This window comes from Drosophila montana, unplaced genomic scaffold, assembly GCF_035044405.1.
Source record: "Drosophila montana isolate Dmon_TW-CO22-7 unplaced genomic scaffold, ASM3504440v1 contig_2_1, whole genome shotgun sequence".
NCBI classification, from domain to species: Eukaryota; Metazoa; Arthropoda; class Insecta; order Diptera; family Drosophilidae; genus Drosophila; species Drosophila montana.
In genome coordinates, this window is record NW_026997875.1 from 662,279 (window position 1) to 680,968 (window position 18,690).

Here is an 18,690-nt window from a genome sequence, read left to right on the forward strand (position 1 = left end):
AAGTGTTCAATACTATAAATGATTAAAAATTAGGCTCGAAACAGTCCTAATGGGTTCTCTTTAAATTGTAATCCCCTTTCACCCCTTTTCCGCCCATAAAGGTGAATTTTTCCCTTTTTTAGTTTTATTTTTTATTTTTTATGGAACGAACTCTTTGCGCTTCACTTATTCGAAATAGGTTTAGTTCCCATTGTATCTATATTAAATAACTCCTGATTATCTTTATGCTGTACATACCATATAATTCAAGGCAATATGTAATCCGAGACTTTGGAATCATTCAGTTTGTATGTCTATTTACTTGAATATTTATAAAATATTTATATATCTTATTGCAAAGTATTTTCGATTGAATTTCCCTATATATAATTCTTTTGCTTATTTATTCGATTTGTTATTTAATCACATTTCTCATGACTGCTGACTCAACCCGATTCAGTATGTTGACTTGTTAATAGATTAAAGAGGCATCATCAGACATGAAGTAGTATAATCTTGGCTACTTTACAAGCGTTACCCATTCATGGCATACCAAAAGCCAGGCGTAAGATAAGATAAGGCCCTTATAGCTGAAAGATGGATGTGGATGTACATATGTGTATATACTATAAATATATATCTATTTATGTATGAAGGGGGTCATATAGCCATGCAATTTGACTGCCGATAACCAGTCCAAAAGAGAGCAAGTAAAAATCCTCTACTCAAGAGTGTGCGACTGGGAAATACCCTGTATTCAGAGTTGTCGTAACCTACATTCGAAACTTGAATGTCCATAGTCCGATCTTTATCTAATTTTCATATTCTTAATATGGCAAAATATTCAACAAGTGAAATGTTCCGCATTTTTGTGTGCTATATAAAAACCAACATACCCAACTTGGTACCTCCAGCTTTTGTAAGCTCCGTCAAATACTTGACATATATTTTTCATTATCTCCATTAATGGAAAACTTAAAAATTTCGCAAGCTTTAATAGTTTTGAGATCTATACGAGTTCATAGGAAACTTTTATACCCGTTTCTTTGCCCACTTCAATGGGTACAGGGTATAGAGGAAAAAATGCAGCGCAAATTCATTACGAATATTTACACAATTTGAGAAAGAAAAAAAAAATTAAAAGCAACGACGCGTTCGTCGGGGTACCCCCGGAGACCCCTCATCATCATCATCAACAACATAACGGGATGCATCAGGGGTGGGTGCTGCCAGAACAGCTCTCAATGGTGATGCGTGCGTGTGTGTGTGTGTGTGTGTGTGTAGGGGGTAGTGCTTGGGGTTGGTGGTCGGTACCGGGCCAGCCTTTCAAAATTACAAAAATGTTTGCGAAAAGTACTAAATGCGAATGGCGAGCGCAAAGCAAAGGGGCAAAACGAGAGACAATGGCGACGACGTCGACGACGCCGACGACGACGACGACGACTAAATACGAGCGAACTGAAACTGAAACTGGAAATACAATAAAATCATAATAATAAAAGTAAAAAAATCCATTTTACACCCCTAATAGAGCGAGCGAAGCAGAGCGGGCAGAGGGCAAATGCCACAGCGACAATTGAGCACGGGACGCGCAGGCAGCAGGAGACAAAACAAATGAATCCTGCGAGACCAATTGCATGGGCAGCGCCACACAGCACAAGAAGCTCTCTTCACTCACACACTCACACACACACACGCACACAGCCACAAGCACTGTTCTTGTGTGTTTGGGCTAGCCCCACACTCTAAAGCAGGGGCGACGGTTTTGTAGTTAGTTATGATAATAATAATAATGCGGGGCAGGGGTAGAGCCCCCCAAAAATGTGCCTGTCAGTCGGCAACTCCTTAGACAGCGTTGCCAGGTGGTTGCAAATATAATGCAAAAGCACACAACAAATACATATTTATTTAAATGTGCAAGTGTGTGAATGCAAATCAAAACAACAACAAAACTGCAAACGGCTCTTGCAGTCAAGTGCCTTAGTGAGGAGTGGGGTATGGGGGAGGGGGTGTGCTGATGCTCTCGTAGCCATGTTGGCAAGTCTGGCTTCAAGGATGCCAATTGGCGCAGGTTGGCAGCACACTGTGTGTGTGTGTTTATATGTATATATATATATATATATATAACGGCTCTTCGCTATACAAATTTCAAGCAACGATAGCCCAAAAAAATAAATAAAGGGGGGACAAACAAAAACAAACGACAAAGCGAGCAAGCTAAAGAGACTGAACGAACGACCTCTTCTGCTTGACGCCCCCACCCGACCCAAACCCATTTGTATCTTATACCATCTCGCTTGCGCACACGACACGCGACGCGACGCTACGCGACTCCTTCGCATTCGCCCCTGTTCTTCGGGCATTTGCACGATACAAGTGCGAGCGATTGATTATGATTATTAGTAAGTAGCAAGCAATGGCAATAGCAACGGCAACGGCTTGACTTGACTTGCGGCGAAATGGGGTAAAAGAGACAGAGGCGGCAAAACGAATTTAAATGAGCGCACACTGAGACACCCAACTGGTTAACGTGTGTTTGTTTATTTGTTTGCCTCTGTATGTGTGTGTGTGAGAGAGTTTTTGAGAGAGTGGGTTACACTGGCCGTGTAAGTGGCAACGCTCGTACATGTGAAATCTATAGGCATAAATTTATTGTTTTGTATTTCGTTTTAACTTTGCGGCGGCTCGACTGACTACTTGCCGCCGCCGCTGTTGGTTGTTACTTTTATTGCTGCTTCTGCTTGTTCTTCGGTTTCTTTTAGTTTAGCTTTTTTCCTGCACGCATTCTTTGCATTCACATTTATTTCGTTTGCCTTCATTTTAATTAAGTTTTTGCATATTTTATACAATAAATTGTCATTGTCATTGTAGTTTTTGTAGTTTTAGTTTTACCTCCAAATAAATGCCATTGTTTAAAGTGGGCGCTGATGTTGTTGTTGTTGCTGTTGCTGTAACGGCTGCTGTTGATTTATTTAGATGCTCGCAAAAGGCGGAGAAGCTGCTAAAATCCATAGGTTTAATAACCTCCATTTTGTATTAGACAATTTTAGGCACATATGTATGTATATAGACACAGACACACACAAACACACACATTCAATTTCGATATGCAATTGAATTTACAATTACAATTATAATACATATATGCTATATCACAAATATTGAAATGGTTTTCGATTTCGACATTATTGATTTTAATTAAGCACTAATTATCATTCATTGCGGCGACACATTTGCTATTTGCACGTTGCTTGTTGTTGTTGTTGTTGTTGCGACGTCTGCACTCGCCACTCTTCACTCGCACTCGTCTCGCCTCGTCTCGTTCTGTCGTCTACTTTTGCTTCAGCAATTACATTTTTCCATTCGTTTGATTATTATTATTTCTTCTACACACACACAAACACATGCATTGAGCGGGTGCGAGAGGGAGAGACACATGTAAAGACGACGGGTCGCGCCGATACGTAAAGCCCCGACACAACGACAACGTTGTTTTGGATATGGATGCGTTTGCTGCTCAAGCACTTGGACTTTTTACAACTTTACACCGCGGCGCTCAAACAAATAATGAGCGAGCGCATTGCGGACTAAATACAAGAAACACTCCTCACACACACACACACACATGCATGCATACATATACAGAGACCACAACGGGGACGCATACGCGCACGGAAGCAGCGACGGCGGCAGCGGCACTAGCAGCTAAAATCGAATGCGAATCAGCCAGCAACAGCGACGGTAACGGCGACGTAGAGAACGGGGGAGAGGGTCGCTAGTCAAACCAACAACCAACAACGCCAAGCAACTACTATTGAGCGAGGGAGCAGAGCAGAGCTGAGCTGAGCTGAGCAGAGCAGAGCTGAACCAGAGCCAGAGCCAGAGCAGAAAAACCAAACCAAACGAAACCAAACAATCGTGAGATTAAGCCAAACGCCGTTTTGGGTGAATGTGAATATGAATGAGATGGGCAGGCAGAAAGGCAGTCACAGCCTGTCGTCCGTCCTCTGAGGTGAATGAGCGCGGCAAGGCGAAGGCGAAGCCAAAAGCAAAGGCAAAGCGTCACTTGCAGTACCAAGAGAGCCAGACAGAGCGAGAGAGAGAGAGAGAGAGACAGTGAGCGCATTGGACGCGAGAGCGCCGCTAGCGAGAGCGTATGTATTTATTCTGTGTCTGTGTGCACTAGATGGACGAGTTGAAGAAGAATGAGGAGGCAGCGCACATTGTGTCAACTGTGTAATGTAAGCAAAAGGCAATGGCAAAGCCAGAGCCTGTCACACACATACGCATACTTGCTCATATATGTGGCGCAAAGATGGGAAAGGGGGGCATACACGGCATGACATACACGGCAAAAAAGCCAAGCAATGAAACAAATGTACCACAAAAACTGTTGACGACAAGGCAGAATAAAGAGGAGTCAGCAAACGCAGCGACTGCGACGGCTGCGGCTGATGTTGGCGCAATCAAGCAAAGGACACACAGCATAAAGGGGATAAAATAAAATAATAGCCAGAGAAATGGATTAAAATTTCAGGTACAAAATGTGCGCGCACACACACATACACGTGACAGGAAATACATCTAGAAAATTGTCCATAAGCAAACGCAATTCGTGACCCTTGTTATAGTTTAATTAATACGACCTTTGGCATGGGCAACTAATCTACATACTACAGTACACATACATTTATGTTCGTACACCCATATGTAGCCTACATACATGTGTATTCAGAAAGAACACAAGTAATGCGAAAGATAGAAACTGCACCAAAGTGCGATAAGCACGTAGCCATTGCCAAAGCAACGAGCGAGAGCGCGCTGTCGTGTGTAAAAACGAGATTATTAATCAATCTGTAAGATACAGATACACATCCAACAATCCCACCACCAGCAGCAGTCGCAGCACAAAGCAGGCTGCCAATCGACGGCGACAGCGACACATCTTCAGCAAATGCATATGACTAAACACACACACACACTCGCGTACACACACACACATGTAAAAACATGATCGGCCGGTGAGAGAGAAACTGCAAGTGCACGTGAGAGATTGTATGTATGTGTGAGTGTGAGTATAAGCGTGTGACGATTTTTCTATGCATGTGTGGTCGTAAATTTGACTAAAGCGTAACGCAAAACTAAATCAAAAGGCAGGTAGACAACAGCGGCTCATTTCGGACACGTATCCCAATACTCACACATCCATGTATGTGTGTGTGTGCATGTGTGCAACTTTTAATGAACTGACCATTGCACACTGGGCAGGTTTTCTTGAAAAAAATTCGAATTATTTATGGCCGACAGGTGTGAAACGAATGCGCCGATGCGGCAGCAGCTGCAACAGCAACACGTGAGACGCACGCGCAAAGTAGTCAAACAACTAATTGAAAATATGTGTATGCAGGAATAATAGCAATTGCACCACTGTGCAAAAAATGCTAATAAAATAATAAATCGAATAGCGGTCAGCAAGGTGAGCATCCAAGCAAATCGCACACCAGAAAGATGCCACAAAAAGAATGGAAAACATCTTCACACACACGCACACATGAGTGTATGTACATACATATGTATGTACACATAATCACACACATGCAAGCCAACTCTATGCTTGTGTTCTAAATACACGTTGCAAATCGAAAAAAGGAAACAGCAACAACAATATCTTAAGCTGCTGCTGCAAGTGGCGAAAAGAGAACACGTAAAGGCAGCGAACGAACAGTGGAGCAAAAGGAGCAGACTGCAACAACAACAACGATGAGCCCAAATGAGCACAATTAGGCTTTGGCTTTATTGACGCGCCGCGGGCTGTAAGAAACAGTCAGCGAGCAGGAGCAGGAGCGGAACAGGTCACCACATCCAAGTCACATATTCGCCATCGTCTCGCTCAATAATTCGCCCCGTGAGAGCAGCGACACGGATACGGATATGCGGACTGAGAGCAACGCGACGTCAACAGCATTTGGGTGGGCAATGAAAGCAAAAAATTAAACATTGGATAAATCCAGAAAATGTAAAATTACACACACACACACATACAGACACAGGCGTCGTCATGAAAAACTAATACAAACAACGACGCACAAGTACAGCCAACGTAGCAGCAGCAGCAGCAGCAACAGCAGCAACAACAACCACCCGATACCGATACCGATTCCAATACCCAACAGTCAGAGACCATCGTCGCCCGCCAACGCCGCTGCCGACGCGGCAACAATCATCGTCACCAAAGAAGAACTTCGTCAATACAACAACAACAAAGCGGCTTTGGCTTTGCCTGTGACCGTTTTGCTTGCTCTTCTTGCTGTTGTTGCTGCTGCTGCTGCTGGCGTCGACGCTGCCTTCATTATTACTGCTGTTGCTGCTGCTGTTTTTGTTGTTGTTGCTGCTTTGATTGATGGCGCTGGCGTTCGCTTGCCTTTTGATAATGGCGTCGACGTCGCTGTCGTCGTCGTGGTCGTTGTTGTTTTTGCTACAGTAAAATGCGCGTCAGGTTGTACAATTGACTCCCATCTCCAAGTCGCATCTCATAATTTGACCCAAGAGCAGTTGGGCAACATGTCTGTGGCTTCACTGTTTGCCTACTATCGAAGGTGGTAACGGGCCCAAACCGACCAACATTTTGGGCGGCTGGTTTGACATTTTCTCGTTTGCTCGTTTGGCTGCTCATTCGCGCCCGAGCATCTCGTGTGCACCACATTTCGGGCCTGGCTTCAATGCGGCTCGTCGCCCGCTCTCTGTGTGTGCTTTTTTCTTCTTCTTCTTTTATTTTGCATAAATTAAGCATAAGTGTATTTTGCATTCGCATTTGTATTTGTATTTTCGCCGCTGCTGCTGCTGATGCTCTCGCGGCTTGTCTTGCGTCTCGTTTTGTCAGCGTTGTCGTCGTTGCTTTTGTTTGAACATTCGGAAGTACACACACACACACATGCACAGCGAGACAGTTATACACTCGTATGTAGTTGACAGAAATCAGCGACGGCCACCACCTCGCACGGTGGGTGTAACTTATTTTATTTTATTTCGCCTCTTTTTTGCTGCTGCTGCTTGCCAGATTTCCTCTTTTGACTTTTCACACACTTCATTTATTCTCACTCCACATTGAAATTCGCATTTGAATGCACGCGAGCGAAGGGGTTTATCGATAAACACAGATACCAATCGAATAGCGAGAAGACAACGGTATAAATCAGCAACAACTAAAAAATTCTCAATTTTAACCTCAAAACTATTGGTTTAACTTTCGACTCAAAAATCACTCAAAATGAGAAAATGCAAGCGGTAAATTTCTAAAAACCGGTTTACTTATAAAAAAAAAAATAACTGTGTACCTACATAGCCTAAGTATAGTAAATAAAGTCGACAATAATTTCAGGGCAAAATTTTTCTCATTAAGCTACAGAAAGCGCGAATCTTCGGGGTTTTAATGGGGTTAAGAGTGTAATGTATTACTATAACTGCAATAAATCGTTCCAAAATTCGAAATGTATTCAATTCTCTATTCCTAATTATGATTTACATACACAGAAATATGTAAAAATTGGGCAAGGTATCAATTTTAGGTCTTTTTGGCATTTCCTTTTTCTTTCAAGCGGACATTTTCCTAACTGGAACCGTGCTTTTACTGTATTTGAGTAATATTTGTTTATGTTTTTCTCTTTAAAAAACACTTTTAATTACAGTGTATTTAGAAACCCCACGAAATTTGTATATTCAAAAATGTTTCATTTTAAAAAAGGGAATATTAGATTAGATTAAAACGTTTGTATACTAAAATATATATGTATGTATATAGTTAACACACCCTGAATTTTTAGTAAACAAATAAAATAAATACATAAGTTTAGGTACACACAGAAATACTCTATAATTATATATGAAAAGTGTAAGCAAAGGGCATGCTGGTTAGCTTGCTAATAGTACTCTAAAAAGGGTTAGTTCGATCAATGCAACATTAAGTGATAGATGTGTATGTGTGTGAGTGTGGTAAGTAATTGTCAGTGTATGGTGAGTTGTGGGGGGGAGGGCGTTTGATTGAGTTTGAGTGGCGGGTGGGTTGGTCATGGTCTATTAAAGCCCAAGTAGACCCGACTGAGAGTAAGGGTGTGTTAAGTTCTGCCTGATGTTGCCGATTTGCGGGTTATATTGTGGGCACAAGTGCTGCTGACGGGGGTAAGTTTTGGATATATGGGGAGTGATTATTTGTTTTGGTTCGGTAGCATTCGTGTTGTAATATTATATTTATATATATAAAGAGAGAGAGAGAGGCGTTTCACGTACATTGTTCATACTAACCAAATACATGGCCAGTTTGTTGATATCCAAGTTGGCCAATTGGCTGACATCGGTCGTGTTGAGGATGCTCAGCATAAGGCTGATATCGGCGGCGGTGGGCATGGCTGGCACCTGAGCTCCGCCGGCAACGCCGACCTGCTGCTGTTGTTGCTGTTGTTGTTGTTGCTGCTGCTGCTGCTGTTGTTGCTGATGCTGCCCCACCATTCCGTGCTGTAGTGTCGACCCGCTGCCGGCGGCGGCGGCGGCGGCAGCTGCTGCTGCGGCAGCCGAGGTGCTGGCACCCTGTGACTGCATCAGGGCCTGCAGGCTGCGATTGCTCGAGTCGAGTTGTTGCTGCAGTTGGCTAACAGTGCCGCCGGCGCCAACGACACTGCCGGCGCCCGCATTGCCAACGGAACCACCACCGCCGGCGCTCTGCATCTGCATTTGCATCGACTGCAGAGTCGGTGTGGTGGGCACCGAGAGCGGCGGCGTCGACGAGACCAGCGCCTGTAGCTGTTGGGGCAGAGGAGGAGGATTTGTTGGGTGTTGGTAAGAAGTCGGTTACAAAGAAAAGCGAACATTTAACATCATGAGAGAGTGTGAGGGTGTGGTGTATATGCGTGTGTGTGTCTGAGCAGTGGCTACTCCAGCCAAATGACTTAGGAGAGAGTGAGAGAGAGCGAGACAGCAAATATAGGGGCATTGTTCGCTGGTTGCGGGGGGAGGGGGGGGGGGGGGTGCGCAGGTAGTTTTGTTAATCAGCTGTTGGCTGGTCGCCAGATTCGTCAGTCAGTCCACGTTCAAGTTCCGGTTTCATATCTACTTTAACTACATTTACAGTTGGTTTTCGCAAATCTAAGCCAAGTAGTTATCTACGGCCAACAGCTAAGCAACAAAACTACATACTTGAATATCTCTTTGTCCGTCTTACAGGACACTACGAATTTTGATTGGTTTTTTTGTTTTTTTTTTTGTGTGTTATTTTCAAAATACAAAACGATAATCACAATTTGTTTAGCTAATACAATCGGGCATAGCAAGAATGATGGAAACGCAAAAAAAAAAATATTTTATAAAATTAATCGATACACTTTCGATCCATTATTGGGCACAATTAATCGATAGACTTTCGATCCATTAATAAACACTATTAATCGATAGACTTTTGATCCATTAATAGACACGCGCTTTTTTGGACTTGTTAACAATCGATATATTATATTGATGGATTTATCGATACTCTAAGAATTCGATAGTTCGATTAAATGAAATACAAATCGATATATCAGTTTTACGATAATTAAATCGAACATAGGAAGACTAAAGTATTTAATCTATAAATCGATATTATTCTTGATATATAATCGATATTTTAGTCAGCAGATCAATATATTAATCGCAATTTATCTTTTTAGCCATAATATCAATATCTGTCGACAGCCATAACTTTTGATCCAGATACTTTTATACTTTTGCAAATCAGTCACAATCATATCGATCATTAATCGATTTTATCGATAAACTTTTCTTGTTCGATTTATTCATTCCATCATTCTTGCTGGAGCATTTTTTGTGTTTTTTTTAGATGGATATTTGTTGGATATTTGGGAGTGCTAGGAACTGGTACATTAAAAACATTTTCAATAGATCAACTCGATATATAATCGATATATTGTTTTAGCTATAATACTGGATAAAACACAGTAAGGGGCGGAAGTTCTTTTTTTTTTCGTGTGAAACAGACGCAACAAGTGACTGGATGTACATATAATGTGGAGCTTGTGATTGGATGGTTGTATGTTTGTGGCTTTTGAAGTTGGGTTTGTTGAGGACGACTCGCACTTACCTTGGCCTTTTGCTGTTGCTTGAGCTCCTCCTTTTTGTAGTTGCGCTGATAGGCGGTGATGACGCGACGTAATCGTGTATTGAGATCCTGCATTGATGGCCACATTGTGGCATCCTCGACGGCGGCCAATGTCGATGGCGGATAGCTGCCGGCGACGCTCTCCTCCTCGTCTAAGCCTAAATTTGAGTTGGAGTTAGCATTTTCGCAGTTCTGACCCGCTGACTCCCCGCTCCCAGGGGCCGCTGCAGTCGTTGTTGCAGTTGTTGTTGTTGTTGTGGTGGATGATGGATTGGTAATGGTGGTTATAGTAGTAGTAGTGGTGGTGGTGGTATTGGTGATATTTGTGGTGGTGGTGGTTTTGGTGGTGGTGGTAGCGTTAGTGCATGAATCTGAACCGGACTCGGCCGTAGCAATGGCAGCGGCATCATCGGCTTCGCCATCGGCTGGCGCAGCGGCCTTGCCATTGGCCTGGGCCTGAGCCTGGGCCTGGTCTTGACTCTTGGCCGCATCCATTTCAGTGTCCAATGCGTCTGGCGACCCGGACCCGGACGAGACAGTGGCTGCCACAATGTCGCCATCGCCGCCGCCGGCCGCCGCCGCCGTTGAGCTGGAGTCGGCATCAACAGCGACGGCGTCGGCAGCTTCGGCGACGTCTGCATCAGCCTCTGTCTCGCCGGCGGGCTGCTCGCTTTTGGCTTTCGCCTTTTCATTGTTTTTATCTATTTCGTTTACGTTTTCGTTTTCATTTGCATTTTCAATTTCGATTTCGCATTCTTTTTGTGCCGATTCGTTTGATGGTGCTGCTGACGCCGCTGCCGTGGCGTCCGCCGCGACGGCGCTGCCATTGCCCACAGCCGGGATGAGTTCCGCGTTGGCGGCTTTGATTTTGGTTCCGCTGTTATCGCACTTATCGCTCTTACCCGACGAACTGGGGCGCTCCGGATCGAGCGAGTCCTTGTTATCGCCGGCCGTTAGCTTTGTCGAATCCGAATCTTTGGTGGTGGTGGTGCCATCGTCGTCCACCTCGTCGCCGTCATCGTGCTTTGAATTTGCGTCGTCCTCATTTCTGTGAATGCAAACAGGATCATTTAGTGATCTACATTGAAATCGATAATTATCGATTTTTATCGATTCTAACATGTGACAACATGCCGAACACACACACACACACGCACACACAATTTAAATTCGAATAAAATGTTTGGCTAGCAAGTATTCAGTGTGACCGTTTACTGTATGCCAATTGAATGGATTGTGGGGTAAACTTGTGCATACCCTGTAATGTGTTTACATTGGCTAAATTAGCTGTTCTACGCTTGCAATTTGCAAACTTAAGTTGGATATTTTAAAGTCGAGATAGTAAGGGATGTATAAATAATTTATTTTTAAATAATTTATTCCTAGCTGTATTTAAAAGGTTATCCGGAAGGTTTTAGTACTGGGTAGCTCAAAGTCGAGCCATTTAATGCTATACTTTTAAAGAATTTTCGAATTTGTTAAAGTATTTTTTTTAGATATATATACTATATTTTACATCTTCCAAAATTAAATAGCATTGGCAAATCTATTCAAGATTTTATATAGTAATCAATTTTTCAAACAGAAGCTTTTAATCTAGAAATAAATAAGATTTGGGTTTCGTTTCCAATTTCTAGCTCTTTTTACTATATATTAGAGACATTATAGGATCCATATACCCTTTATCATATCAACATTTAATGTTAAATTAAATAATCAATAAGCTCAAAAGCTTTTCAGAATTTAAAATTGTTTACTTCTGGAAGCAACGCTTTCTAATTTGTTACAAATGTTTGTTGCTCAATTTCACGGATAATTTCGTAAACCTTTTCAAAATACGGTCACACCAAATAGCTTCATGTATTACTCTTAAGCTAAATGCGATTTTAATGGGCTAGTTAAGGTATAATTTCTATTAGTTATATATACACAAAATAATTTCAATTCCTGTTTTAGCTGTGCATATTATTTGTCTATTATTTCTACCAGATGTGTCCTGGTTTGATTTCCATATATGGCTAGAGTCTGGTCTGGATATTTTGTGTGGTATTAGTACTTGTGGCTTATGTGGTATTACGATATGGCAAAATGGTACCCGATTTAGGCATAGCTTAAATGGAGGAGGGGGAGAGGGAGGGAAAGGTGTGTGTGTGTGTGTGTGTGGGTGGGTAGGTGGAAGAGGGTTGTTGTTTTTTCATTGATATACTCTACTTACATTGGCAAATTCGTGACGGCCAAATCGTCACCGGCACCGGCGCCCACATGGGTGACAAAGCACAGATTCGGATCGGCGCGCATCTGACGATACATTTCACAGCCGTGTTTATAGGTTCCGACCAAAAGGCTCTTATCACAACAAATGGGATTCCACCATGAGGATGGCACTTGATCTGGCGTTGGCGGCGGGCGTATGGGTAGCTCGCTACATGGTTCGATAGATATACACACACATACGACATATACACATATATATATATACATATATAAATATATATATACATATATATATAGATATATATAGAGAGAGAGAGATATATAGATGAGGGGAATAAGAATTGAATGCGTTGTTTAGTAAAAATTTTAGGTACAAATTTGTGTTTTTGTTTTTACAAATTTTATGCATTGTTTTTTTTTGTAGTAAATAATCAAATGAAAAATAAAGAAAAAAAACTATAAAGCATAATACAATGAAAGTAAAACAAATTATAAAACTTGTGTTTTGTGGTTGGTTTTTGGTTAATTGCCAATTTGTGCTACGGATTAAACAGATTACAAATCAATCACATTTTACGGGCTTTCGAGTACAAACTACAAAATGCAACTCAAGAGATGTTTATTTTTTTTTTGTTTTTTTTTTGGAAAAATTTGTTAATGCAGCTTTTTAGATTTCGAATTTGGAATATTTGGAAAATTATATAGATGTATATTTTTGTGCATATAATTTGTATAGAGCATTTCGTTGATCGATCGATGTGACGATATATGTATGTATATGAGCATTTAGTTTTTCTGATATCCCTATATTCGCCTGATTCGCTTCAAATGGACGGATATGGTGGGCGGGATGCGTGCGTGCGAGCGAGCGAGCGAACGAGCGAGCGAACGATCGGGCGAGAGCGAGATGTGTGCATAGATATTACCTTTCCAGATTGTGTGCTAGTTGCTTTGCTTTCGTACTGCGGCAGTAGTTGTTGTTGTTGTTGTTGTTGTTGTTGTAGTCGTAGTTGTTGTTGTTGTAGGTTGTTCCAAAAGTTGTCAGTGAATGTGTATATATTTATACATACACATTATATACATACATACATAATATACATATTCGTATTCAAATTAGCAATTAGAATATTCGTCAAAAGATTTGTTATGTGCAAAACAAAACACAGCGAGAGAAAATTGAGCTTACGATGCGGACCATTTAGTAAATAGTTTTTTTTTTTTTTTGGGGTAAAAAGGTAACGAGTTGAAAATAGTTGGGGGGAATGTACAAAATGTATTAAAAGTTGCATAGAACAAACGTTTGCAAATGATGGAACGTCCAAACAGGGAGCGAATGTTTAGTAACGAGAGGAAATTAGTAACGAAAGTTTAGTAACGAGCGAGAGATATAGTGAGAGAGAGCATTAAGATAGCGAGAGCGGGCGCTCACACAAAAGCGAGTAAGTGTACCCAAAAGTAATACAACTGCAGTTAAAAGTTAAAAGAACCAGAGCAGAAATATTACTTAAGAGCTTAAACGATTCAACTGTACTTTAGTTAAAAGAGTTAAGAAACTAGTATAGTTCAACAAATTGGCATTTTTTTTTAGTAGCTAATAAAAATAATTAAAGACAACTATTAAAACATGGCACAACGAAATAAATAACTTTAAATGTAAATAATAAAACATAAACAAAAATATGAATATACTATATATAAATGAGAGAGAGAGATAAAGAAAACGAATGCTTTGGCGCTCTTTTTTTTTTTAGAGTGCAACAACAATCAGTCAATCAATCAACGACAACAATCATGATGTGATGATGTTAATGATGTACTCATTGGTACAGTAAACCGCCTACCTGATGGGCGTATTATCCTTTATCTGCTGCACTAAATCGCCAATGACCTCGTGCTGTATATAGTAGAGCATCCGCACGCGCAGCAATACCCTGTGAAAGCACACAAATCAATTTGTGTAAATAACCAATAAAGAAGCGTGCATAAAAAAAAACAAGGCAAATCAAAGAAAAAAAAAACGGGAAGAAAGAGAATAGGTTTGGGTTTTGTTAGCAAAAGACGGTCTGGCATTTTGATTGGGGGGCTTGTTAGTTTAAACAAATTCGATTCCACACGACTCACTTATTCGCGTGTCTGCCCAGATGCTTCTTGTAGGCGCCCTCCAGATACGCATCCGCATCATACTTCTCCTTCTTGCTCCAATGATTCGGATCGTGTATGCTGGTCGGCGGTGCGGGCGCAACAGCCGCTGCCACGGCGCTGGCACTGATCCCCGAGCCCAGATCCTTATCGCTGACTCCACCAGCCTCCAGGGCGCTGGACTTGTGGGCGGGCGTTGTGTTGCCACTGTTGCTGCCGGATGCGGTGCCCGGCGCTGGCGTCGAGCTGCCGCCGCCGCCCATCTCCTTGTTCGACTTGCCGCCATTGCGTCCTGTAAACGTGTTAAAACCGAAATTTAGTTCCGAATCCTTTTGCATGCCGTTGACTCTGAACGAGCTCAACTCTGTGTTTGATAATGGATGCATGACAGCTACTCGATTTATGTACAGCGCGTGTTACGATACAGTGTGATATGATAATGTGATGAAAAAAATGAACTATATAAAAGTTGACATGAAAAAGTTGCGCTCCACTTGCAAATCGATCTTGAAGTTGGTCTGTTAAAGTTTCAAAAAATAAATAAATAAAAGAAATCCTTACGACTGATATTCTGAATCACGTCTCAAATAAATCTTAAAATATTTCTCTTAAAAGGAATTTCAAATACTGGCTTAAAGAAGTTTTTAATTTTTTTTTTTGAAATTAGTTCTATTGATCTAAGAATGAAGATCTTTCTCCTTTCTGGGCTTTCGAACATAAGCTTTAATTTTCCTCAAATTGATTAAACATATCTCAAGTAAATTCTTACATAGAACTTTAAAAGCGATGATAAAAGGGATAATATGACAATTCCCCTTCAATTTGATCCGACATGAACCAATCATTTATATTGACGACAATAGAAAGAACCAGTTGCGAATTTTAACAGTTGCAGAACAGACAAACAGACCCGATTAGATCGATCCCTCTAATCTAAGCTTACTTTATCTAAAATGTAATCAATTTCTTGTGGATTTACCTTCTTTATATCTATAATAAACACAATAAGCTAAACGTTGACTGAAATCTGTTAGCTCTATTTAAAAATCCCCTATAATTGCAAAATAAATGAACAATAAATTTGCAAGTAGAGACGCGAAGATTAGTAATGGAAAAATATGGCACAGCAATAAAGATGGTTTTGACTAATGTGGCATGTTGTAAACGTTAGTTGAGATGTATACAAAAAAAAAAAAGAAGTTATATATAGATATATGTATTTATATAGATATTATAAATCATAAAAGGTTATAGTAAAAGGCATACAATTGCATGGCAACAAAACATACACACACTTTTCTTCAACATTTTACCAGTTATTGGCGTACGTCATGTCTCGTTCGCGTCGAGTCAGTTGCTAATTTCTATATATATATATATATGTTCAGCCGATATTGGAGGACAGACGGTCAGGCTGGTTGGGTTGGTTTTGGTTAAGTAACAGAGAAGTGAATTGGGTTTTGAGAGGGCGTCAGTTAGGCATTGTATCACACAGAACCCAGTTAGGAATAGATCAGATCTACATATATATAAACATATATATATATATAGTACATATAGTGGAGTAGACTAAACAGCTGCCAGAGCGCGGAGCGACTCACAAGTGGAACAATTGATTAGAAGTTCAAAAATAGTTGGGTATTTAGAGTATTTATAGTTGTTAGGTGGGTATATAAGGTGGTCCAGCCCAGAGATATAGTGTGTAGTAATTTGTGTTTTTTTTTTTTGTACAATACGAGTAATTTCTAGTTTGAGGCAGCTCGTTTTTTTGTTTTATTTAGATAACTCTCTACGTCCGTGCAGCAGTTGGAGTGCGTGAATGTATCTTTTACCATACCTTTGGCATTCCTACCTCGTGGCACCAAGTTGTGTAGGCCACTATGATCCCTGCTGATCTTCTGGACCTCGCCGTCTTCGGTGGGTGTGATTAGATCCCAAATGAATGTCTTGATCTTCTCGTCGCCCTTGTAGACCTGCAGGCAGTATAGCAGCTGTAAGAGTTGAATTAAAAAGATACTCGTTAGTTTTATGGCGACGAGTAACGTGTAGCGAGTAGCGAGTAACTAGTTTGTGTTCAGCGGGTTGAGAAGTTGTGTTTTTACTCAGCGAAAACCTAAAGTTCTCTCAATATTAGCATGGTTGGTCATCATTTTGAGTATTGGGTATTTGATATAGAATATACATATATAGTTGATACTTACAATGATGCGTGCACAGTCCTCGACGTCCACATCGCGCCAGCCGCGCTTGAACTGACCCAATTCGAGGAGTTCCGTCCAGCGTCCCCAGCTGTAATATAATATACATTTTAGGAAAAGATATTTGAAGACTTTGTCTATAACATAGTTGGCATATCATGAATATTCTTTGTAGTAACAAGTCTCTGTACACTATATACAGTATATAAGCATACGATTAACCCGTTTCACAATTCATTTCGGCCATAAAAATTATTTTAAAGAGAACTAAGCGCTACCTCGGCTGTTTTTAGCAAGCATTCGAGATTCTTTTGCATATTATATTATTTTGGGAGTTTGCATAATTTAACAAAAACATAAGCATCGAAAATGATGAGCTATTCAGAGAAAAGTCTCGGCACAACCGAATCGAGATTCAATGTCCGGAGATCCCAGCTGCAGGTGGCTGACGATGACGAGCCGCCCGAAATTGACATCATAGGAATTGCGTACAAGTTCTATCTGGACGATTATTTAAACTTGTCGGAGGAGGAGCGCAAGCAACGATTGTCCGATTTGGATGCCTTGGAAATGCTGCGCACCATCGAAGAGGTGCAAAAGGAGCTGGCCATATACAAGCTGGAGAACTACATAATGGTTGATTTTCTGGAGAAGAACGATCCAAAGCTGTTGGTCGGTCTGCGACAGCGACGCACCTCAATACTGAAACGATTGCAGACAAAGCGAATAGCAACGGACGGATTACAACAATCCAGTCGACATTCTAGCTCCAAGCGATCCATATCCATGTCTGTATATATGGCCGGCATGAGCACGGCGGGCACCGAGCGACGCAAGCAGGTTGACCACAAGCTCAACTACAAGGCCAAGGCTGAACTGGCCGAAAAAGCGGCGACCGAGGTGGAAAAGCGCGTTATAGACATTGAAAAAAATGGTACGTCTGGCATTTCCAATTACCAACTGGTATCTTTTTGTACTAATTAAGTTCTCTCGATAATCTCTGGCTATTGCAGCCATGGTTGAGGTCAAGCAGCTGCGTGCTAAAATCGAGGAGCTGTATTATCGCAGCGAGGAGACCATCGAAACGGAAAAGAACTTCATGCTGCACTTTCTGCGCGATGAGAACGATGCGGCATTTCTGGAAAGCGCCACCGAGCGTCAGATTGAGCGCAAGTTGCGCAAATTTACGGCCAATTGGTTTAAAAACGCGCGCGCCCTGCTGGGCACCATGCGACTGACGATTGTCTCGCTGCAGGAGACGTGCCAGCAGCATCGTGCGGATCTGATAACCAAGGCGGATCTCAGTGGCATTTTGACAGCAGTCGATTTTGAGAAGTTGATCATCAAGCGAACGGAGCTGACCAACGAGCTGGAGGAGAAGAACATACACATGTCGGGCCTTAAGGGCGTGACGGGCAAAACGTCGCTGGCCATGACCGAGGAGAAGCAGGCCATGATGAATCTGGAGACCGAAATGCGTAATGTGCTCAATCGGACCGAAGAAATCACACGCACCATAGCCAAACTGGAAAAGGAGGTGGCCACGGTGCAGGCGAACAATGAGAAGGACCACATCATATTGGGCGAGCTGCGCGCCCAGCTGGAGGAGTACGAGGCGCCCAGCGTAACAGAGTATATTGAAAAGAAGGAGGAGGCCCTCTATCTGGAGAAGGAGGAGAAAATGCTGCAGCGCAAGATCTACATATTAAACATGAAACTGAACAATGTGTTGCGACGTTGCAGATATCGCGAAGACTAATTAAATAGAATAAAATGCCTGCGCAGCCAACAAGACTTACCCAAAAGACAGCAGACCCTTCTCCACTTTGAAGCACTCCGACTTGGCCCAGTTGCCATACTGGATCTCTTCCAGGCCCAGGGCGGCCAATGCGTCGCGTTCTCGCGGTATATACTCATCGTTGCCCTTCTTCTCGCGGGCGCGATCGCGTTTCTCCTTGCGACGACGTGAGCGCAGACCTGGCCAAAAGATTTAGATTTAGTTAGAATTAGCCTTGG

General features: G+C 41.9%; 2 protein-coding genes across 19 annotated transcripts in view; one reads left to right on the forward strand and one right to left on the reverse strand.

Moving 5' to 3' along the window:
* kis (kismet) overlaps window positions 1-18,690 on the reverse strand; it is a 45,830-nt gene that overhangs the window by 7,913 nt on the left and 19,227 nt on the right. For 2 of the 18 annotated variants that reach the window (XM_064684839.1, XM_064684843.1), the window contains 10 exons: window positions 18,474-18,651; window positions 16,678-16,765; window positions 16,314-16,467; window positions 14,459-14,768; window positions 14,179-14,268; window positions 13,264-13,299; window positions 12,339-12,545; window positions 11,026-11,171; window positions 10,106-10,281; window positions 8,263-8,772 (listed from right to left, as the gene is read on the reverse strand). In XM_064684839.1, coding sequence (XP_064540909.1) covers window positions 8,263-8,772; window positions 10,106-10,281; window positions 11,026-11,171; window positions 12,339-12,545; window positions 13,264-13,299; window positions 14,179-14,268; window positions 14,459-14,768; window positions 16,314-16,467; window positions 16,678-16,765; window positions 18,474-18,651 — 1,895 coding nt within the window. Of the gene's footprint in view, window positions 1-2,871; window positions 3,061-8,262; window positions 8,773-10,105; window positions 11,172-12,338; window positions 12,546-13,263; window positions 13,300-14,178; window positions 14,269-14,458; window positions 14,769-16,313; window positions 16,468-16,677; window positions 16,766-18,473; window positions 18,652-18,690 lie in introns of those variants that run through there. The other 16 variants (XM_064684832.1, XM_064684831.1, XM_064684844.1 and 13 more) reach the window with 11 other exon arrangements.
* Window positions 16,847-18,479, forward strand: LOC135430268 (uncharacterized). The gene is made up of 2 exons (XM_064684874.1): window positions 16,847-17,608; window positions 17,688-18,479. The coding sequence occupies exons 1-2, from the start codon at window positions 17,044-17,046 to the stop codon at window positions 18,431-18,433; spliced, it is 1,311 nt and encodes a 436-aa protein (XP_064540944.1). The 5' UTR covers window positions 16,847-17,043; the 3' UTR covers window positions 18,434-18,479.